At 44.4% G+C, this 23,620-nt stretch overlaps 1 protein-coding gene across 3 annotated transcripts in view; it reads left to right on the forward strand.

The window, feature by feature from the left end:
- The window catches only part of znrf3 (zinc and ring finger 3), a 262,915-nt gene that overhangs the window by 199,139 nt on the left and 40,156 nt on the right, over nucleotides 1-23,620 (forward strand). For all 3 annotated transcript variants that reach the window (XM_041203148.1, XM_041203149.1, XM_041203150.1), the window contains one exon: nucleotides 14,868-14,999. In XM_041203148.1, the coding sequence (XP_041059082.1) occupies nucleotides 14,868-14,999 (132 nt within the window). The remainder of the gene's footprint in view (nucleotides 1-14,867; nucleotides 15,000-23,620) is intronic.

Below are 23,620 nucleotides of genomic sequence, written 5' to 3' on the forward strand. Positions count from 1 at the left end.
ATGTGCAGTCTTCGGCAACACTGGTTCTCAGTCATCTGCAGGAATGACAGGCACCATCTATAGACCCTGGATCTAGTGAGTGCCTATGAGCGACGGCTCACTGTGGACCTTCAGCTGCATGTGCAACAGGCCCTGCCATCCTCATTTTGAGGGAGTTGCTCCTCCCTTTGCCAAGCCAGGTGCCTCCAACCCTTTCTTCCTCTCTGCTCTCTGTAAGCCATGAGACATACCGCTAAATCACCAGGCTCCATGACTCTTATGTTCTCCTCGTGCAGGATCAAAGAGAAAAACGTGTGGGTTAGCATATGTGTCCTAAGAACCTCCCTTGGTTAAGCCCGACAGCCCCTTCATGCATGCAGGCGAGTGCTGGCCACCACTTGGATGGCCAGTGTGTAGCGCGCTCATTGGCTGTCCGAAACCCCATCCACATCTGCCCCCTTCCACTTGACCGATTGGCTGCAGCTTTGCCCATTGGACTGCATGCTATGCTCTCAGCTCAGGTGCAGGCATTCTCCTAACCTGCACTGCAAGGCTGCGCTGTTAGCTTGAGCCATGAGGGATACAGGTCCAAACCTTAATAAAGACATTGCAAGGGGCTGTGAGCATCTCCACCAGTGACTGTGCCATGTCCACTTTTCACAAGGGGATTCTACAACTTGTCCAGTTGGCCATTTACTCTGCTGTCCCCCTAAAATGCACTTTAGTTTGCCGCCTGCGCCCGAGGGGTGAAAAGCTCTGGAGCATTTGGTGACACTTTCATGCTTTTGCGCTGCTTGAATGGGGAGAAAAGCTTCAGAGGCCTGACTCCAAGCATGTCAATGGAGTTGCAACTGAAAGGTCTCAGCTGTGGAAGAATGCTTACTTCTAATAAGCTTTTCCGAGTGTGCAGTCACTTCCTGCCCCCGAGCTGGCATGTGCTTGAGTATTTCCTTCAGCCTGTGCTGACTTGCCCCCCACCCTCCAGTCTGCCCTTGGCCCTGCAACTACTGAAAGCCAGCCAGGAAAAGGCTACTTGCTGCGGGCAGTAGATTCGGTGTGTGTGTTGGGGGGGGGGGGGGGGCATGATTCCGATGAGCAGGGCTTATAATTAGATGAAATGTATTAAAATGATGTTCCCAATGTGTGGCGGTGGGAAACGCAGCCCGTCATTGACGGGTGGAGCGGACAATCACAAACTGGTTTCACGACGGTGTAAATCTGATTTTTGACCTTCTCATCATATTATCTCCCTGCCGCCCCCCACCCACCATGACACCTGACAGCAATGGGACCGGAAAATTCCGGCCATAGTCTCTGCCTCAGCGGTCAGTCGTAGTAGAGAGTTCCGTGTTCAAATATTCCACTGTGTGGGAAAAAGACAATCTTGTTTAGAGATAACCCTGGCTTTATATTCTGTTGTAATTGCCAGCCATTGGAAACAATCTTTCACTATTTACCTTTATCACGTCACTACACATAGCAAACAGAGGAATCCTTACCCAAAGGAATAGCAGGTGATGTTTAAATGATTGTTCTTTCTCCCTTTTTATTCTGGCGTTTGTGCTTTTGTCCTTTGCACAACATTTGACTTTATCCTGCCAATCTCCCCCATTGCCCCTGTGCCCCCACCTCTCACTGCTTAAGTTGGTTTGGGTTTCAAGTGTGGAATTGTGAATCTCACTTGGAGAGGTCATCATGGAGAAACATAGTAAATTGCATTCCTCTTCCCCAAGGAACCTCCCCCACATCAACTCCTATCACCAACCTGACTTAGAGTGCCCAACTCAACAAAGGCTAGGGTTCAAATTGGAGACTTTCTTGATTTGCATGGCTTAGGAACAACAGGAGGCCCTTTAGATCCTGGAGTCGGTTCTGGCTGATCATGGCTGATCTGTATCTTAACTCCATTTGTTTGCTTTGGTTCCATAACCCTCAATAGCCTTCTCTTACAAAAATCTATCAATCTCTGTTTTACAATCTTGAATTCCCACTCCCACTGACCCCTAATAGCTTTTTGGGGGAAAGTGTTACAGATTTTCACTACACTTTGCGTGAAGAAATGCTTTCTGACATCCCCCCTGAAGAACCTAGCTCTAATTTTAAGGTTAGGTCTCCTTGTTCTGGTGTCCGCCAATCGCAGAGGAATAGTTTCTATCCTATAAACTCCTTTGATCCTCTGAAAAACCTCAACTAGTTTGCCCTTTTGATTCCCCTTTTATATCCAAGGGACTATAAGCCTGGTCAACGCCAGCTGGCCTAGTCAAAGCCTAACCATTTTAGCCCCGGTAACTTTCTGGTTAATGCTTCACTGGGAAGTGCTTCACTGATTTAAATCATTCAGAGCAGATTTTTGTTTTTTAAATATTTGGGTAATTTTGAGAAGTCTTAGCTTATAAGGAATTGCCTATATACATCTCAGCCTATTTAGAAAGTTGAGCGTACTGCTTATTTATCATTCTTGAAGGTCACCAAGCCATGTACCTACAGTATTACTAATTTTTCGCTTCTTTATTGCCAATACCAGTTTTGTTTAAATTAACTCTTCAGAATACATGTTGTCCTGGTAGGCACCCATGAGGACAGCATTGTCAATAAGTTCCATGAGTTCTGATTATTTTACATATTCTACATACAAAAAAATGAAAATTTGGAGTCTGTCATGCTACAAGGTATCAAAAGTATTAACAAACGGGGAAAGAAAGCCAGTCATCACTTAGCTAGTTTCTTCTGATCTGAAACTGAGAACTTTGTGGCCTAAAAAAGGATCTGCCAATTCAAGCACATCTGTACCCTAGCAACAGCACACATCGTTCGATTTATGGAATAATGCTCTTGAGACTACAAAACACGCATCCCCTGACTTACTATGCCATTGGAGACTCTGCAAGTTAAGGCACAGATTAGCAGCAACCAACTCCCACAATACACATGAGTTTTCGAACTCCACAAGGGAATAACCTTCCTGTCACCCCACTACCCCTGCCGTAGAGCGCTACGTAGTAACTGACCCTGTGTTCAAAGAATTTTATTGTTGAGATAAATAAATTGTGCGATCCTTTGGAAATGCAGAGCTTCATTAAAGGATTGTTAAAAATTGCTGGGCTTTATTGAAAGCTCTTTATCCAAAGGAATATTGCATATTCAGATGTGTGCATCACCTCTGGGGTATACTTTCTTCAGTTTTCCAGTCATAGTAAAATACTTGAGTATGGGAACAAAGGATTAAGCGTAGGCCATTCAACCCCTCGAGCCTGTTCTGCCTTTCAATATGATTATGGCTGATCTGTATATTACTTCCATTTACTTACATTTGTTCCATATCCCTGATTGTCCTTTGAGCCCTGGAGACCCACTAAAAACATCAGTCAGGATAAAGGCACCAGACATAACAGGATAAACATCAGCAAGCGACTCATGGGTAACTCGCCTAAAATTCAAATTAACAACAGGACCGATATAAAAGCTGTTTAATGTCCTGTCTAATGTGACATTTTAGTTCTGATTCTATGACCATGATCCTTGCCCAGAGGGGATAAATACTAGAAGGAGAAAAAAGTTGCACAAATTTGGGGAAAGAGCAGGGAGACTGGTCCTAACTGGATTGCTCTTCAACCAAACAGACTTCCTGGGTTGAATGGCCTCCTTTGGTACGGTACCATTCTATGATTCTGTAAGTATTAAGGCCTCTCATTGCTAAACAGCGATTTTCAGCTGTTGCTATGATTCTATAAATGTTTGGCACTTTTCATGTCCCAAAACTCTAAAGGGAATGGTATGGCAGGCACTGAAAGATTTTTTGCTGACTTCAGGGTTTCTCACAAACCAGTTGCTCCCAAATATAAGTGTCCCAATGGCATTGAGCATGACAAAGAGAATAGAGGCCATGCCAAGCTGGAGAAGCTTCTGGAAGAGTGAGAAGGAAGAGGGGAAGATAGGTGGTCATATCCGCAGTCTTCCAAGGGAACAGATCTGTTAAAGTGTATGAGTGCCATGACAGCATGATGGCAGCAGTCTGAATTCAGCACTTAACTCATTGGGTGGATGCTGTTCATGCTGCAATGGAAGCTGAGACATCAGCCACCAAATACTGCATCACGGTTGGTTCCACAAATTTGCTCATGCAGTTGGCGGAAAGGATTGGCTCTAATCTCTGTGGAAAACCCTTTGCCAAATTGATGTTAAACTCTCCATGCGCCTAGATATTGGATACAGGCTTTCTGGCTGGCTCCTCAATCCACCAAATATTTCTTTTTGTAAACCCAGCAGCCGCCTTCCATAGGAGGCCCCTTTAAAGGCCTCAATTGAGTCTTCTGCCACAGAACTCATGTGTGACCTCACTCTCCAATGTGCTGGCGTCTGCACTATCCTTGACCCCTTGCCTGGTTGCAGCTCACTCATGCCCACTGTCTCACCACATGAAGATTCTATATTTATGCTTTCTTTCCCAGGTACATGCCATGTTAGTTTCTGAGCTGGTGCCTCGAGTATGAACCAAAATGACTGTGTGTCTTCATCATCACTCTCTCCTTTGTGGTCCTCCGTTGCCTGGCTAGGTTGCACTTCTTAGGTATCTGAAAGGTAAAAGGGACAAAGTAGGGTTGTGGTGAGGGGAGGAAAAGAAAGCAAGAGGCTCAAATGTACAGCTTGTAGGTCAGATAAGATTGTGAGATCGGGGGAAGCGGGACGTGCGAAGAAGATAAAGTACAAGGATGGGTTCATCTTCAATGGTTTCAGACCCGCTGCTGACCATGGCCTCAATGAGATGCCACATAATGACCAGCACTGCCTCGTCCTTGGGGGTCAGGACTGATGGACTGATGCACTGATGCCCTTCTCCTGTAAGTCCCTGTTGGATCATCTTGTCCTGGAAGAGAGGGGGAAGTGTGTCAGTGAGTGTAGGGCAATCTGTGGTTGACGTGGCTGTCATGGTTAAATAGCTGGCGGCTGGACACAAGCTGTGATTCTTCCAGCAGTCTTAAGCGTGTGAGGATGCAGTGGAGTCCTGATTGATAGACTGTTGGTAGGTGAGTAAGGTGTACTATTCCACAATATCTTCCAGGGTAGATTCACTCCCTGCATGACTCTCCGCACTTGTCTCAGCCATTATGTCATTCCATCTTTAAGATCTGCAGACTACCCTTAAGGAGCTAAGAAGATGTAGGGCCCCCTGCTGATGCATGCAGCCAATGAACAGCGCAGCATCAATGTTTCAAGCAATATTTGGAATTAGGGTGGCTTAATTGCACATCAGCATTTTCGGGATGATCCAATTATCTTTCAATTGTTTTTTGTATGTGATCCTGAGTAAGCAGCAGTTGCCTGAGTTAACACAACATCGGCAGTCTGATCCTCATCACACGTGTAGAACAGTAACACTTTACAGCAAGCTGGCTCCGAAACAGTCTACGTCTCAGACTAGGGAACTCTCTCCTGACTGAGTTTCCTATTGGTGCTAGCTCTAACCTCCTGTCATCATGAATTACTGTAATAGCATTGTGTTAGTGCACCGTGACACCTTTGCATTTCTCCAGTACAGAATTGGCTGTGAAATGCTGCAAAACATCCTGAAGCTGTGAAGGATGCTGTATAAATGCAGGGACTTTCTTCCCCTGAACCTAGGCGTGTTATCAGACATTGAGTTTCCAGGCATGAGTACAGGATTTCTCAACCAGCTTGCATAGAGACATTGGCAATGTGTTTGTGAGGGCTTCCTGTGTTCGGCATTTTGATTGAGGCTCCAAACGTAAGGGCAGATCTTGATAGTGTAAAATGGCAGCTGGTGATTTTTATTTCCACAGACTTCCACAAATTAGGAGCTATGTAAAAGAGACTGCCAACTCATGATCGCCTGTCCTACACGATCCCACAGGGTCAACCTCTGCCCCCATGTTCTTTTTGAAAAAGTGAAGGGATTTTGTAAGCATCTTCATTGTGTTTCCACACAAAGCAATTTCAAAAGGAATTCCTACCTTAAGGTGGCAGTTCCGTGAAAAGTTGCAGGCATCGTCACAAAGTGGCTCAGTTGGCTGGACGCTTGATGTGGATCAGATCGATGCCAAAAGCACAGGGTTCGATTCCTGTTCTAACTGGGGTGGATTCAGGACCTGCATCCTTGCTCTATCCAGGGTGGAGGTTGTGGTGCTGTGGGTCAGACCTGCCTTTGGGTAAAGAACTCAAGGAGAATAAAGGGTGAAATTCCTGTCGATGATAAGCAGGAGCATGTCTGTCTGTCCTTGCATTGAATGGGCTCCCAAACAAAACATTCTGAAAAATCACACATCGAAGTGGAACTGATTGCCACGACTGCTTTAGCAGCTCATGAGAGCAGAGAAATTGGTTAACTGAGGAACTGACCCAATATCATCATGTTGGACCAATGTTTCCAGCTCCTGACTGAAGCAGAAATGTCTAAGTCACTTCCAAACTTTTTGCCCCTTAATTGTCAATGCTCTTCTCCTAAAACAAACTCATGCTGGGGTACAGTTTGCCAGGTGCTGGCCCATGCTCGGTAGCTTGCTCAAGAGGCTTTCTTTGAGCCCGACCCTGAGCAACGTGGCATCCTATCCGAGCATTTGAGGTGGCATCACTGGCCTACCGGACAGTGAGAAAGAAGTGGGAAATAGAGAGGGCCATCCTGGCTGAGCTTTCCTGCCTCCATCCATGGCACTAGGACCAACAGCCACCAAGCCCAGCACAGAGCAGGGATCGAGGCCAGGGATCTTTCCTGGTCCCAATTTTTAGCCATCAGAAGAACATCATGTATGAAGGTTCTTGACTGAGCTGTAGGAGTTGGCTTTTACATAAACGTACGTCCCAGAGAGCAAACTTCTATTGCATTTACAAACATTTCCCTTTTGTGTTTCTTAAGATATGAAATAGGAATGTGCAGCACTGAATAAAAAGGCTAGAGCTGTCCACCCCGCCAATCATAAAAGATAAAAAAAAGACCAAACACTACTCTTGTCTCTCAGACCCCCTCGATCTCTGTCCTGGAATGTACAGGGCTGCGAGAAACCCTGGAGTTTGCACGTTCCTCTGTGCACTTCTTTGGCTTCTTTGTAAGACCCAGTGTTGAAAAACCCTCCACCCCTCCAGGTAAACACTGGTATTGCTGTCTGGGCAGGAATGGTAAATGTTGAAGGGAACAGTTTGAACTAGTCAAAGACCCAGGGCTAAATTACAATGAGCAGTTGAAAATTAATACAAGATTTATAGCTAGGCCCAAGAACTATCATTAACTCCAGCTTTGATGTTACGGATGGGAAAAGTGCTTTCAGTTTTGAGGAAAAGGAAGCGATAGATAAGGCTCATTGGTTTTGTTACTATAATAACATTTACCTGGTCACCAAAGAATGACTATTGCTGAAATTAAAGACAGTTTACACAGGTTTTCAAAGATTTAGCCTTTCTTTTTGAAATTGTTTTGGCATTTCTATATGGGAATGATTTAAATGGTTAAAGGACAATTGGCTCCTCTAAGATTTGTTGTCTGTTACTTTTGCATTGGTTTATACACCTTAAAACTGACTCAGATGCAGGCTAGGAGGAGGTGTTTGGGAATTGAGAGTATGCTGTGCCAATATCAGTGTATTCATGCTTTTCCTTTGTTATTTTAACAGAAGCGCTGGCCTATATAAAATAATTTACAGAGGATCAGTGGAGGGGTGGGAGGCATATGGAATGGGGGGGTGGGTCTTGCGTGGGTTAGCAAAGGTTCAGACTATTTCTGTGGGACAAGGATGTGCTCTGGCCACCCAACTGAAGTCAACTCTAGCAGTGGCTGGAGCACTAGCTCATGTTAGACAGCAAGTGAGTAAATGCTATTTTCAGGGTCCATTTATCCCCAGCAGCGGCTGTGAAAATTGGCCTCACCCTCTTCTTGTCTGTATGCAAAATATTTATGAAGATTGGGAAGCATTGATCTGCTCATTGAATGGCGGTGTTGTCGTGAAAACATCTGGCAAGCCTTTTGGCAAGAGAACAACCCTGCTTTGCATTATTTTTCTGAGAATTATAGTGGGTGCAACAGATGCAACAAAAACCATTTCAGTTTAATTTACGTTATTGCTTCAGGAATCTATACAGCAGGTTTGGCAGACACATTAACCACGGAATGTGTCTCCCTACAAATTCACACACACACGCACATACACACGCACACACACTTTTTGTAATCTGACCCTGGTTTAGAAATGCTATTAATGGATGTTTCAGTCATCCAAAGTGCGCTGCTGTGATATTCTACTGTGTATAGCTGTGAGCTGTGAACTTGCACATAATGCACTTTTACCTGTTGAATGCAGTCGTCTCGCATTCTGTGTCACCCCAGTTGAAATGACTCAAGCTCATTATCTGGCAGCAGCTTGTCTTTTCTTGCAATAGAGTGAACACGAGCAAATTTGTGGGGGTGGGGGGCAGGGATGGTGGAGAAAGGGGGAGGCACAACTTTATATCCTCCTGATTTTCTTTCCCACTGATGTCAATTGAGTAGGTGGAGGGGGGTGGGGGGAGGTGGTGGGTGGGTTTGAAGATTCACTCTCACTTCAGACCAATTTCACTATGTGTTTGTTTTATCTCAAGGAGCAGAAATTTATCTTGAGGAGTATCGCAAAATGGGAGGTATCTCATCAGATGTATTTAAGGGAAAGCTAGGAAGCACACAAGGAGAAAGCAATAGATTACAAAAGTAGAGAGGTCATGTTGGAGTTGTATAGAACCTTGGTGAGGCCACAGCTGGAATACTGTTTGCAGTTCTGGTCGTCACATTATAGGAAGGATGTGATTGCACAGGAGCGGGTGCAGAGAAGATTCACCAGGATGTTGCCTGGGATGAAACATTTAAGTTATTAAGAGAAGTTGGATGGGCTTGGGTTGTTTTCGTTGGAACAGAGAAGACTGAGGGGTGACCTGATCGAGGTGTACAAGTTTATGAGGGACATGGACAGGGTAGATAGGGAGCAGCTGCTCCCCTTAGTTGAAGGGTCAGTCATAAGGGGGCATAAGTTCAAGGTGAGGGGCAGGAGGATTAAGGGGATATGAGGAACAACTTTTTTACCCAGAGGGTAGTGACAGTCTGGAATACACTGCCTGGGAGGGTGGTGGAGGCGGCTTGCCTCACATCCTTTAAAAAGTACCTGGATGAGCACTTGGCACGTCATAACATTCAAGGCTAAGGGCCAAGTACTGGTAAATAGGATTAGGTAGGTAGGTAGGTCAGGTATTTCTCACGTGTCGGCGCAGATTCGATGGGCCAAAGGGCCTCTTCTGAACTGTGAGATTCTGTGTGAATAGGAGAATATGCTGATGGGGTTAGATAAAGAAGGATGGGTGAAACTCATGTGGAACAAACTGTTGGCATGGGCTGGTTGTGCTGAGCGTGGTGTTTCTGTACCGTAGATTCTATATCATTCTGTGCGATTTTCTTCAGCCTTTTCTGAACTGTGTTTGAAACTCTGTTTAAAAGCGGAAATGCTGAGCTGACTCCTCAAGTCTCGCAATGGCAACATGAGAGCTGCAGTTTCCAATAGATCATGGAAGCAGCAGCACCAGCAGTTACAGAGGGGAGGCCTGTGACCTTTTTGTGCAGGAGTTCAAGTGAGTTATTTTAGTGAAAGGGTGTAAACAGGTGCCAACTGCATTCTGTGCTAATAAGATCCCCCTGTTTGAAAGCCTGGATTTTTAGCACCCAATTTTCATTAACTCTGTTTCTCTCTCCACAGATGCTGTCAGACCTGCTGAGTTTTTCCAGCATTTTCAGCTTTCATTTGAGATTTCCGGCATCCACAGTATTTGGCTTTTCCCAGAATTAGAACTTGCCTGGAGGTGCTAAAGCAGAAAGCTGCAGGTTTAATCATTGTGCTGATTAGAAACAATTCTTATGCAGCAGTATATGTGGCTCCACATATCCACCTCCGCTGAAGGTGTGGACTGCGTTGGCCAACGCACAGTGGCAGGCTTCATAGTTTCAGAGACCAACTAAACAATACCTAGTGGGCAGCTAAAACACTAAACTACGGAAAAGGGGGATTCCCCAGTAACTTCTTAACGTCGCAAAAAACCCCGTGCCGAGTTTATACACAATGGTGCATTCTCAGTGGATGCATAGCCTTGTGTTTAAAGTTCCAAATGCCTCCCGGCAATTCAACAGGCTCTCTTCTCCCCACCCCGTCAGGGTGAACCTTCCAGTGCCCTTTTAAACAAAGCCTTCTTTACTAGATCTCCTGAGCATAGTTGAATGGATGTCCAGCAGCAAGGCACCTACTGGTGATGCTTTGTGCCTCAACTCTCCACAACAAGGTTTGTTTCTTCAGACAGCGGTTCAGTCCTCACCAGCACTTTGCTTGGTGATTAACCTAAAAGCAGTCCTTTTCCCCTGCCTGGCATAGCTAGCATTTGCTTTTGGTCTCTCTGAGAGTCTGCGAGTCTGTGGACAGCAAGGCCAATGGTTGCTACTTTTGTATTCTGATGTTAGAGCTTGCACCTGACTTTCAATAGTCTTTGACCTGGTAACCAAATCATATGGATTTATGTCGCTGGGCAGAGTTCAGTACAACGTCACACCATCCCCTGTTCTAAGGCAATCTATTTTACCCTAAATTAAAAGAGACAGTTTAAAATATAGTCCTCTCATAAAGTCTAACACTATTTAGATCACAGAACAGTAGAAAGAGGCCATTCGGCCCATTATGTCTACACCGAAGATGGAGGAAACAATGTTTCACTCAACATACTTGTTGCACAGTAAAATCTCAGAAAAAGTGGAGTGATATACACCATCCCTCAAAACTCCTAACATTCAGCTGGAAATGGCTCTAATGAATAAGCTGCTCCAGACAATTTATAATGCCTAGCAGGAGCCAAGAAAAACAGCTATTACTTAAACTGATACTACTTCCTAGGCACAAACAGCAAATTAACTTTTTAGGGCATGCACTATAATATCAAACATGTCAACCATTAGTTTGCTTGTCAGCAAGTGCGGATAAGAATCACCACAGATCAGGCATCTCTCTTCTCAGTGCTGTTGCTAACCCACACTGTGCTGCTGTTTGAAGCAATCCCAATTGCTGCACACTTTAGAAGGGAATTCTCAGGAACAGGAATTCCCACTTATGGATTGGAGTAGTCAGAACTTCAATTGGAAACAGAACTTGGGTAGGAATGGCACTGAAGGGAGAGAGAAGGGGACGAGTGTAAGGAGGAAAGGAAAGACAGCAGAAGCCAGGAATGGTGCAATATGATCAGGTGACCGGTGGGGGAGGAGGGGCACCTCCCGACTTGAATTGTAGGGAATGAGTGGACACCTGAATGGCACCAGACTTGGGGAGAAGCGAGATTAGTTGAACGGAAGGGGGAAGAGGTAGAAGAGTGGCAGTATGACCCGGGAGAGTTACTGATGGAGCGAGTGTCGCTGCAGATGGGCAGGGAATTGGATAGTGTATGGTTTCTCTGTGAACTGGATAGGGAATGATGGGCTAGGAGTAATTGAATGTCAGGTAGTGACCTTTGACATAATTTTGGAGGCTTAGCAACCTGATTAGTCTGTAAAAGTCCAACTGTCAATTTTTTATTCAGTGTAAACAGTCTCACAGTTGTGGAATCTGCAAGTGCTTAATGTTAACCAGAATACGCCACTCTTAATATAGAAATTCAAAATACTCCCAGACGTTCCCTAGAGTTGCATCACCAACTTGGTAGCCTTCAATGTCTTTATCTTCTCCAATACAGGAGAAGGAATAGAGAGCACACCTCTAGAACTTGAGGTACTAATAGAGTTGTCAGCACTCAGGATTGTTCTAGAGTCTTCAGGAATCAAAAACTAATTTCCAGTTCACTGTTGCAAGGAACCGTGGAGAAACATCACAAGGGCAACAGTTTCAAAAAAAATATTAGGCATGGGATAAAATGCTGTTTGACCGACAGTCCAGAATCATCCAATCATGCAAAGAGGAGTCCATTCTCTTTGCAATTGGTGCGCCGCAAGTATCAACCATTGATAAGTGTGGGAGCAGGGTTGTTGGAGGTCATGTGATGAAACCTCCAGGAGTATGTCCAACATGAGTTGACAACCTTGGGTACAAAGTCTGAGGAAGTACTTCCTGTCACATATCATAGGCTTATAATCAAGGCCATTGGTCAGTAGTCAGAAGTGCTGCCAGTGCTCACCTTTTAGTTTGATATGAATGGCATTTTAAACAGAACACATCCTGTAAAATAATATTATTCCTCAATCTAAGGAACTTTCTGTGATGCGCTAAGGTTTTGCAATATATGTAACAACAGCTGGACAGTTGTGGTGTAAATGAACCCTGAAATTCTAGGCCCCAGAATGACTTCATGGGATAGTAATGAATGAGTGTGAATGTGATTCTGAAATTTTAATCTGTTATTTTAGTAGAGATATTCATACACTTATTTCTAACCAGTTAAAGTCTCTATCAATATAGTAGACAGAGGAATTTCATAAAAACACACCATCCAGCAGCCCACTGATTAATCTAAGGGGGCTGAGTTTTTCTGAAGAGCTTTTCAGCTCTTCATGCTACCAAATTACATTTGTAACAGGCTGATTCTCTAAGTTCTTCAGCAGTCTTTCCCTGCTCTATGCAGTCTTGCCTCCATGCTGTTATTTCCAGCTGTTTAGTCAGCTCTCAGGAACTTTGACCTCCTCTGACCCATAGCACACAATGGGCTGCATTGAATGGAGCCAACCGGAACAGGTTAGGTGGTGGGCAGGCCGCACATCTCCTTCCTGCCGTCAGGAAAACTGACCCCCATCAGGTCAGCTGCAAGAATAGGCTTATGAGGAGAAACTGCCCACTGGTTAAATAAGGTCATTAACAAACCACTTAAAGGTCGTTATCCCTGAGTCCACTGGGATTTGGTGGTAACTCGTAGATTTTCCCGTACTCTGATGGGTCACCCGCACCTCCTGAAGAATGCCCAGCAAACCCTGTCAGGTTTCTCAGCAGTCTCCTAGAGAGGTTCCTCTTTCAAAGGCACTTAGTGCCCGATTGAGGGACCTGGCATTGGGAACAGGGTGCCCACTGAGAGCCACCACTCCTGTCCTTGCATCCGATATCCTCCCCATCACCAGCAACCCCCACCCCGCTCCACCTCCCCAGCCCGTTGGTTTCCCTGGAAGTTGGTAGCGGGCCTTCCTTTGGAACTGCTGCAGTCCACACGGTAACTGCCTGATGTAATACTGCACCTCACCTCCAGCAAATTACCCACAGGCATGGAGGTAACCTACAGAAGAGACGGGAAACTGTTCAACCTAAACCGTCTTCAATCCAAAACCAAAATCGCTCCAACCCCAGTCATTGAGCTTCAGTGTGCAAATGACACTTGTGTGTGCACTCACTCAGAAACTGAACTCAAGGTCATAGTCAACACCTCCTCCAAAGCATTTGAGGAAATAAACCTTTCACTAAATACCTGGACAACTAAAGTCCTCTTCCAACCAGCTCCCACAGCAAAACATTTCCTCCCCGCCGTTTAAGATCAACAGCAAGATCGTGGAAAATGTGGACCACTCTCTGTATCTTGGGAGCCTCCTCTGAATGAAGGCAAACATAGGCAACAAAATTCATCATCGTCTCCAATGTACCAGCTCAGCTTTTGGCTGACTGAGGAAAAGAATATTTGAGAACCAGGATCTCAAACCCGAGATTAAGTTCATGGTTTACTGGGCAGCAGTGATCCCTGCACGCCTATATGCTTTGCAGTCTTGGACAACCTACAGCAGGCACCTCAAAGCACTAGAGAAGCACCACCCATGATGCCTTCGCAAGACCCTCCAAATCCAGTGGCAAGAAAAGTGGTCTAACAGCAGCGTCCTCTCCAAACCAACATGCCTAGCATCATGGTGCTAATCCCTCAAAACCAACCAGTCACCCGAAGCAATTGGTCTACTGTGAACTCTGTCACAGCAAGAAAGTCCCAAGAGGACAGTGGAAATGCTTTAGAGAAGTCCTCAAAGCATCCCTGAAGAGATCAAACACCCCCAGCAACTCATGGGAGTCCCTGACTTGTCACCAGCCAAAAGGGAGAAGTTTTATTCAGCAAGTGACTGAGCGCGTTGAGAGATTTTGTCAGGAGTACTGGGTCAGAGGTGAAGTTGAGGCAGCAGAGAGAGCGTGCAAACCTCCAAACACCTCACCTGCCTGACCCATCAAGCACCGCCTGCCCCCCTCCGCGGCAGTCCGCAGATCTCACAGTGGACTTTTCAGCCATCTCAGAGCCCGTTGAATGGAGTGGAAGCAAGCCATTCTCAATCCTGAGGTCTGCCTAAGATAAAGAGAGTGTTTTGATGTTACTGAGAAGCTTGCTAGAACACTTGTGAGTTAACTTAAGAGTTAATTATGTTATGCAGGAATTCACAGTTATCTTACTGGTACTAGAAGACATAAATATAAGATAATTATTAATAATTCCAATAAGAAATTCAGGACAAACTTCATTAGCAGAGTGTGGTTAGGATGTAGAACTTGCTACCCCATGGGGTAGTTGAAGCAAATAACATAGCTGCATTTAATGGAAGCTAGGTAAGTATATGAGGAAGAAAGGAATTGAAGGTTCTCTTGAAATGTCACGACCTGAAATGTTAACTTTGTTTCTTCTTTCATGAATGCTGCCAGACATGCTGAGTATTTCCGACATTTTCTTTTTTGATTCCAGATTTCCAACATCTGCATTATGTTGCTTTTATATTAGATAAAGAATAGAAAGTTATGCTGATAGAGGTAGATTGTAGGAGAGTGAAAAAAGGCTCATGTGGAGCATAAACATTGGCAGCAACCTGTTGGGCCTAATGGCCTGTTTCTGTGCTGTAAATCCTATGGCTTTCCACGTTTGCCATACTGATGTTGCTTTCTTCTGTTTTGCAGTTGAATCAAGGCTCAGAAGATCCACTGAAACGTCCTGTGGTTTATGTCAAAGGTGTTGACGCAGTGAGATTAATGAACATTGTGAACAAGCAGAAAGTGGCACGAGCACGAATCCAACATCGCCCACCACGGGTAAGGATTATTAAAATACCTGGATTTCCATCATTGCAGTCCTGGTCAATGCTCCCGATTCTGCTTGACTGTGAGTGAGGAGCTTTCTGGATGCCTGGTGCCTATGAAAATAATTTCTATCTCTAATCAAGCATCGTTACATATCAATTTTTTTTTGAATTGTCTCAGTCAGTGTCCATATTAGCTGGTTGGGAAAAAAAAAATCAAGTCTGCTATTTCTGCAGAACATATACATTTTGCCCCATCACAGACTCTGCCCCATCTATTTAATTCTTCATAAATTCTTCCTGATCCACAAAACTACAGAATCATTATCCATCCACATGGCTCCAATTTGAGTCTGCAGCTGTCCACATACAAAACACTAGTCCCCTCCCCTCCCTTCTTCACCACCACACCTTGGCACCAGTTTCATAAAGACATCACCAAAATTCAATTCAGCTTTATTATCCTTACAAACATTCACTGTGTGTATAATTGCTTGTGCATAACCAACAAGAAAGGAGGAAAGAATTACATAGCAATGTAACAACCAATGTTGCTACAGTCAACATCACAGCCAAAGAGAATAAAAAAGTTAAAGATAGAAAAAAAGAGTCTTAGGTCTTCATGCTTCCTCCCCAGCATAGGCACACCTGATAACTATTATCTAAATTGATGATATGGCTCTGTCCTCCAGGCCGTCTTCTGGCTTTATCAATGGTAAATTGAGGGGAATGGAGGTAAGGCTAACACGAAGCTTTAGGAAGCTCTCTGATTCCGGGTAGTCACAGTCCATCAGCAGACACTCCGCCACCCTTAACATCCTGCTATCTCTCCACTAACAAAACGCTCCAGGCCAAGGGGATCGCCCACTTTTGCTGGCCTAACCTGGTTCTGTTTCAGAGGTATTCCAGCCCAAAAGCCCCATGTTGAGCAGCAACAGCTCCAACGCAGCAGCCCTCATCCCCTAAGTCACATGCTCACAGGTCCAGTGCTAGCTGAAGAACCGATCTTGGAAAAGAGGTATTAGGGGAATGGGCAATGCATTTGGCACCCCTGAGTTGCAGTTGAGGCAGCCAAACCAAACCTGGCCATGCCAGCTGAACTGACCACTCTACCAGGATTCCATCTGCCCATCCACACGGAGCCTTCTTTCAAATCGCCACCATGTTGCGATATTGTCGTGGATTGCAATGACATTTACAGTGCATATAAAATGGCTAATTAAATGGTGGGTACTGGTAACTTCTTAGGGTGAAAATGACTTGAAAAGTAACAAACCTGTTTGATGTTTTGTTGCTGGCTTAAACATCAAGAGATGGCCATTTACTCAGGATGCTATGGTGGTTTCCTGTATGCAGCAAGTCAGTTCCTTAACTGCTCCTCAGAACATGGATTTCTTGTGGTTACTATAGATTGTTGACATTATAAAGATACCAGGAAGAATTCCAATGTTGAGCTGGTTCCATGAATGAATGAATCAGTGACTATTGATGCAAAAATATGCAAAACAAATTCCTCAGGAATATCCAGACTGATAAAGTTCATCAAAGTTCCTTTCAACTTGTTTGCTGTATTGTGGGTGCCATCCTAGGACGTTTCTTTTTTAAAGAAATACCTGGGGAACAACATTTAATTTTTGCTCAGGTTTCATCACATTAGGTGCACATTTTTGAAACTAAAGGTTGAAGCGTAGAGTTGAAGTCAGGAGAAAGGTACGCAGTAGCCTGCAGAGGAGTGGCAGGGCGGGGAGGGAGCTGTTGGGCAGTGTAGGCAAAAAATGTGGATCACAGTGATCAAGTATATTTTGAATTAAGTTCCTTCTTCATGTTGGAGCCTTACAGGGTACATTAAATGGATGAGCTAAGAGAATAAGGTCCTTAGATATTCAGCTAACACCCTCAACTTATGAGAAATGACAGCTCATTAATCTTTGCAGTTCCTATTGTGAATTATTTATAGCTCAATGCTTTTGTAAGAATACTTTTACTCAGATTTAATTTCATGCCTTTTGTGATTCCAACTGCCAATAGCTATGTTAGAATTGAGCTTACAGCTTTCTCCCTTTCTCAATGCTGGTCTTTTGGCTTTTTTTTTCATCTGGGAGTTGTTTTTCATTCTTTCCACAGAAGGGATCATTTCACTTTTTTTTTCCAAATGGAAAATGGGAGGTTTGAAAATATTTGTGAACTGGTTTTATTTCTTTGTCTGCTGCTGCTGAGGCCCTAGCCTTTTCTTATGTACTGTTTTGCCACAGGCTCTATTGCTTGGCTTGATTGATCAGTTGAATTAAAGATCAAAAGAATATTTTCACTGGGTAGTGGCACTGAACTGCCAAATGGCTACAGGCTGCAGTCAGGACTCTTTCTAGTCACAACTTTAAAAGAATAAATGCGGAGGCTTTTTATATCAAAATGTATTTTATGTATGTGGCTTAAAATTGTTTAATCAACTGAAGCAGTTAAATATCTAGATTTAGACTCTCTCCTGAGATCTTAAATGGTGAATTCCAGCTGTTGTAATGTATTTGATTGATCCAATTTATAGTGACAAACACTTATTAGTTTACAGCTATATCTAAACCACTTAGAGCAGTCCAAAAGATGCAGTCCCCTGTCATTTTCCAAGACTTGTACAAGGCCATAGCTCGTGAATTGCAAATAATATAATTCAACAAAATGGAGCTAAAATACTACCGCCTAATAAAGCAGTGAGCGATACATCACACTAGGTTATGTCGCAGGACAGCTGTGCAATATGGCAATGAGAATACTGATCTTTCCACTTTGAAATCTGATTTTGAATCCAGCTCAGAGTCACCCTTTTTCTGATCTCTGTACAGGCATCTAAGACAAGTTTGGACGGTCAGAACCCAAATCCAAAATGGGCATTAATCTGCTAAGAAAGCTGGCCACAACTCAAGAAGTAATTGGCAACCCTGCCCAAAGGGATCACAAAGGTAGTTGGTGTGGGAATAAAAAAAACATTCAGTGCTGTTCTGAGATTGGAGCCAAGGCACACTGTTGAGACCGAGCAAGGAAGCTTTATTCTGCAGTGTACTCATGTAATATCTGGCCTGAGAGGGGGGAGTAATGCTGCCATTGGTATCCTTAACTTCGACAATAGACGCTCATAAAATCAAAAAACATTGTAATGCAGTCAGTAATTTTCAGCCATTCAGACATTACACATTGGAAAACATTCCCAAACTTAAGGTAGGAATTGCTTGACTAGGCAAAATTCCAACGAATGTGGAGCAAGCCACTTAGCAAGTGAATCTTGGTTTTTAAATTGATCCCTTTTCATCATTTAATCCATTTGAATTTCATCATTCCTTCTGTGTTTAATTCTTTCCATGAGCAGCCTCTAGCTAATCTAAGTTTTAGAGTAAGCAAGCCCAAACTTTTTTCATCAGGTGAGTGTGGACTGTCAAAGGTGTGTTTGGAGAATTAATAGAATATAAGTTGCATTCATCATTAAGCTCCTTTTTAATTATTTGGGACCTGTTTTACAGCATTTCTAAATCTTCATCCTTAACACTCCTTATCTGCTAGAACTTTTGCCTTTTCATTTCCTTTGACTTCCTTTATATTCCAGTTCTGTGCCTACCATTTATCAATGGTTAGATAAATGTTCTGAACCTTTCATTGGAACTCTGCAAATAAATATTGCTGTAAAGGGAAAAGAGTATTTATCTCACAGTCTATTTTGTAGTATCTATTGAAACAGAAAATTATTGCAAGCAATAATAAAGTGCTCATCGACTGTCAGAATCTAAGGCCTGGTGGTTTCTCAGGTTCAGCATTTTTAGAAGTAATAATTCTTTCTCCCCCTGCAACTTACTCACTCCTATTGTGCTGGGGCATAGTTTTTTTTTATTCATTCATGAGATATGGGCATCACTGGCTAGGTCAGCATTTATTACCCATCCCTAATTGCCCTTGTTGAGAGGACATTTTTAAGAGTCAACCACATTGGTGTGGGTCTGGAGTCACATGTAGGCCAGACCAAGTAAGGACAGCAGATTACCTTCCCTTAAGGGCATTAGTGAACCAGAAGGGTTTTAATGACAGTTGTTTCATGGTCATCATCAGACTTTCAATTCCAGGTATTTATTGATTCAAATTTCACCATCTGCCATGGCAGGATTCAAACCCTGGTCTCCAGAGCATTGCCCTAGGTCTCTGGAAGACTAGTCCAGTGATGATACCACTACACCACCACCTAACCATGGGTTGCAGCTTTGCCCATTCTTTATTTGTCAGCACTGGCAGATATTTCAACCAATAGCAAGGTCTATTCCTGCACCTACCCAGTGTCCACACAATCTCATCGTCCAGCTGGGGGTTACCAGACAGTGACCAGCAGTGGAAACCCAGGCTAATTTCCCATCTTCCTCCCTAACCCAGTGCTGCTGAGACTATCTATACTAACCTGTACCACTACCCTGACTGTAATTAGTCAATGCAGCATGGGGTTAGGATCCAACCTGGGATTTATCTGCTCCTTATACCTCAGGCTGGATTTTTAAGCCCTTTAAAAATTGTGGGCAAGTGCCAATTCCTGGAGTCCTAACCCCATCCCCGGGCTGTCTGATTTTCAGGAGTGTTTTGAAAGGGTGTGGGCTGGTTCCGATCAAAATCCCGCCCTGACACCCTCAGCTTGGCCAGCTCCATTGCAAAGATAGATATCTCCTACTCCTCCGCAATTTTTATGGAGTTGAGCCAGATTTTTAAAGAGTCATGGTTTACGGTCTCTCAGAGGAGCCGTGAACCATAGTTTGCATGAAGGGACCTTTTAAAAAGTTCAAAAGGTCCTTCTCATGCCACCAATGCCAAGCTATGCCCCTCCACCCACCCCCCCATTGGCTCTCATGCCCCTTGTGCTAAGCCATGCCCCTCCACCTACCGCCCTACCACTCCCCCCCCCCCCCCCCCCCCCCCCCACCCCATGGTAGCTCATGGCTCTTATGCCAAACTATGCCCCTCCACCCACCCCCATGGCTCCTGATGCCCCATGCCAAGCTATGGCACCTCCGTGCTCATTCACCCAGTATACACTGTTTTGAACCAATGAACCCTCTGTAAAAAAAAAGGTTAAAAAGCAGTTATTCATTCATTTCTTTCCACTATGGGCAGAATTTTGCCGTCGGCGAGCATGGGGCAGGACCCAATTGAGGCCATTGACAGGATCATTTAGACAATTAAAGGACCTGCCCGTCCAACCTTAAGGTTGGCGAGTCGGCCAGGAGCCCCGGCAGCAAATAGAAAAAACATGAAACCTCATCCAGCGGCGGGATGAGGCTTCATGCAGGGTTTTAAAACTTTTAATAAAGTTTTTCTGTAAATTATGAACATGTCCCATCTCATGTGACACTGTCACATGAGGGGTACATGTTAATGATTTTTTGTTTCTATTTTTAATATTTTTAGAAGTGTAAGCGATCTCCCTGAGGTAGTACTTCGCCTCAGGGAGATGTGTGCTCTTTCATGCATAGGCACAAAAGAGCACATTCTCGCTTTTAGGGAATCCCACCCCGCCTCCGCCCACACAGGAAGTGCATAGCACTTCCCGCTGGACGTCATGTTGGGCGGGCTTTAATTGGCCTGCCCATGTAAAATGGCGGTGCGGCCCGCTTCACTGGCGGGGATCGGCTCCTCACCCACCGGAGATTGTGTCGGGCCCACCCGCCCAACAGGCAGGAAATCCTGTCCTATGTTAAAAAAGTCATTCCAGTATAGGGTAATAAAATTGTCAATCATCCAGACACTTTACAGCTTAGTTGTTTCATCAGAGTCATGGCCAAGCTTCATTATGTATCTTTGGCTGAGAGCCCAGAAACTATTATGCTGATGAAACACCTGAGCCCTAGGAAAAGCATTGCTTGATTGACAGCTGCAGCTCTTTAATCTCTGTTGTCAATATCACAATATTTAATTTATCTAAAGTTAAGAGGTTCAAAGGGCTTGCAGTTTCGTTATTGACATGTTAAAGTGTTTGGATGATTGACACTTTAATTGCACTATAGTGAAATTACTTTTTTTAACACAGTGTTGAATGAATTACTGTTTCTAAAGCATTATTTTTGCACATCTTACTTTCACTATTTCATTGGACCTCAGTTATGAACAGTAAGCATTGGCTGGAATGGCCTCAGTGAGCTGTCCGTTCGGAATAGCACTCACTCATATACAGTTTTATTGAGATTTCCATCTAAAGGCGTTGGCCGAAGTAATATTCAAACAAGGAAACAGTATAAATTAGTCATGTGGTGGTGGGCAGGGGCTAGTTGGGTCTCCATTCAAGGAAGAAGCAGACAGACATCCTAGTGAGGGTTGGAGGTATACAAGACGCATATGGTGAAAAGGAGACAGTTAGGGCCAGGAAATTGGAAAATATTAAAGTGCCAGGGGCATCAGAAGAGACATGGATGTAGGTGGGGAGAGACTGGACAAAAGAGGAAGAAATAGAGTCTGAAAGGAAGAACTCAGTTTAACTGGGCAGGAGCAGACTGAAACAATGGGTCTATCATAACCGGCCTGTTCTTAGATCTTGGGAAGGAGGTAGAAGTGAGCTGTTTGTGTTTGGAGGCCATGGAGGGAAGATCTCCGGAGAAGGTGAGGTCAGTGGCAATCCTAGAAACAATGGCTTGATGTGACGCTTGGCCTGTACTAGATACTGAAGCAAGGTCACAGACTTGAAACGTTGGGCTGGGTTTTCGCCCCCCCATGTGGAGGCGGGAATGGGGTCAGGAATGGCAAAAACATTGTTTATTTTTGCTGGAATTTTGTACTTCCTGTGTATTCCTGACACCACGCCATTTTCATATGGACAATTTCACAGGTCAGGAATGGCTCGGGCTGTGAACCTGCAGACACGTCCAATAACTTCGGGTGCGAAATGAAATAACACATCTTATTTAAATCTGGAACCAAAGTGGTTGTAGTGTGAGTAGCCAGTTCTGTAAATATGGAGCCTATGATAACAGCCCAAATTTATAAAACACTTGTGCAACTGTAAGATTAGGAGTAAAACTGAACAAAGTCATGTTCAGGGTGAGGAGAGAAGAGTTACGTAGATGATGGGCTGAATTTTACATGCCCCCCGCCGGGCATGTTCTACATTTGTTCTATAGAGCTTATAGTGGGCCAATGGACATGGGAGTGGCACAGCTTGGCAAGGGGGCATGAGGGGCCATAGAAGGTGCGTGGAGGGGCGTAGCTTGGCATAGGGGACATGAGAGGCCATAGATGGTGGGTCGAGGGGCATAGCTTGGCATAGAGGGCATGAGGGGCCACGAGGTGTGGGAGGGGGTATGAGGTGGTATGGCCGGGTAATGGGGAACATGTGGGGTTTGAGCATTGAAGGCTGGTGGGCTTCTCTGTTTCTATTTTAACTGGAATGAAGTCCCACAGCCTCTGCACCTGGCAGCCTCTAAGGCTGCCTCCAACCTCGTTCCTGGGTCAGTTGGCCTGACCCCAGCCTACCTCCGCCCCTTACTCAAATCCACCTCCCCCCCACCCCCCCCCCCCAACATCCTCCGAAATGAAGATCCCACCTTTGCAGGTGCCTTCTCCCAGGGCAGGAGGGCCAGGCCAGGAATTTTCCTACCCTTGCTACCCGTCTCGAAGATGAAAATCCCCACAGTGACCTGCACTTATCAACCACCAGGGAAACTAGTTTTAAATTGAAACAAAGTCCCTGTGAAATTGAACCTAAGGGGGTTAAAATATGTAATAGGACAGACTTTTGGTAGTTCTCATACATATTGTGATTGACCAGCTTAGCGATGTTCCAAGTTATGTGTGTCATTTTAAACAGCTTCCATTTAATAGCCATTTAGAACTTGTATTTATAAATGTGCACCAAAAGTAAAATGATGGAAAATGAAGCAGTATATTCACAAAAAAGGATAATATAAACTTTTCATTTTAGCCTTTGTAGAATGAAAATGAAACTTACAACAGAGTGAAATCTGATAATACATCTTGTTTAAATCTGGAACCAAAGTGCTTGTAGTATGAATGGCCAGTTCTGTAATGATAGAGCCTGTGACAAATTTATAAAACACTGTGCAACTGCATAAGAATGTAAGGTTCAGAGTAAGACTGAATAAAGCTGTGTTAAGGGTAGGGAGAGAAGGGTTACATGGATAATGGGCTGCATTTTACTTGCCCCCCACTGGACATTTCAGGCAAAAAAGGTGTATTTTCAGAAGCCTTCCAAAACATGCCCAAACCTACGAAAATACTGTGGAACAGGAAAAGCAAAATTCCCCTAGAGCTCAATGACGACCCCGAGGTTACTGGACGTGTGTGCAAGGTCACAGCCTGAGCCATTCCTGGCCTGTGAAATGGCCCAGATGAAAATGGCGTGGGGTCAGGAAGGCACAGGAAATACAAAATTCCAGCAAAAATAAAGAATGTTTTTGCCATTCCTGATCCCATTCCCGCCTCCACGTGGGGGGCGAAAACCCGGCCCAATGTTTCAGGTCTGTGACCTTGCTTTAGTATCTAGTGTACCGACCTCTACCTAGCAGAGGCCGAGCGTCACATCAAGCCATTGTTTCCAGGATTGCCACTGACCTCATCTTCTCTGGAGATCTTCCCTCCATGGCCTTCAGCCACAAACAGCTCGCT

The sequence above is a fragment of the Carcharodon carcharias genome, chromosome 13 (assembly GCF_017639515.1).
Source record: "Carcharodon carcharias isolate sCarCar2 chromosome 13, sCarCar2.pri, whole genome shotgun sequence".
Classification (NCBI taxonomy): domain Eukaryota; kingdom Metazoa; phylum Chordata; class Chondrichthyes; order Lamniformes; family Lamnidae; genus Carcharodon; species Carcharodon carcharias.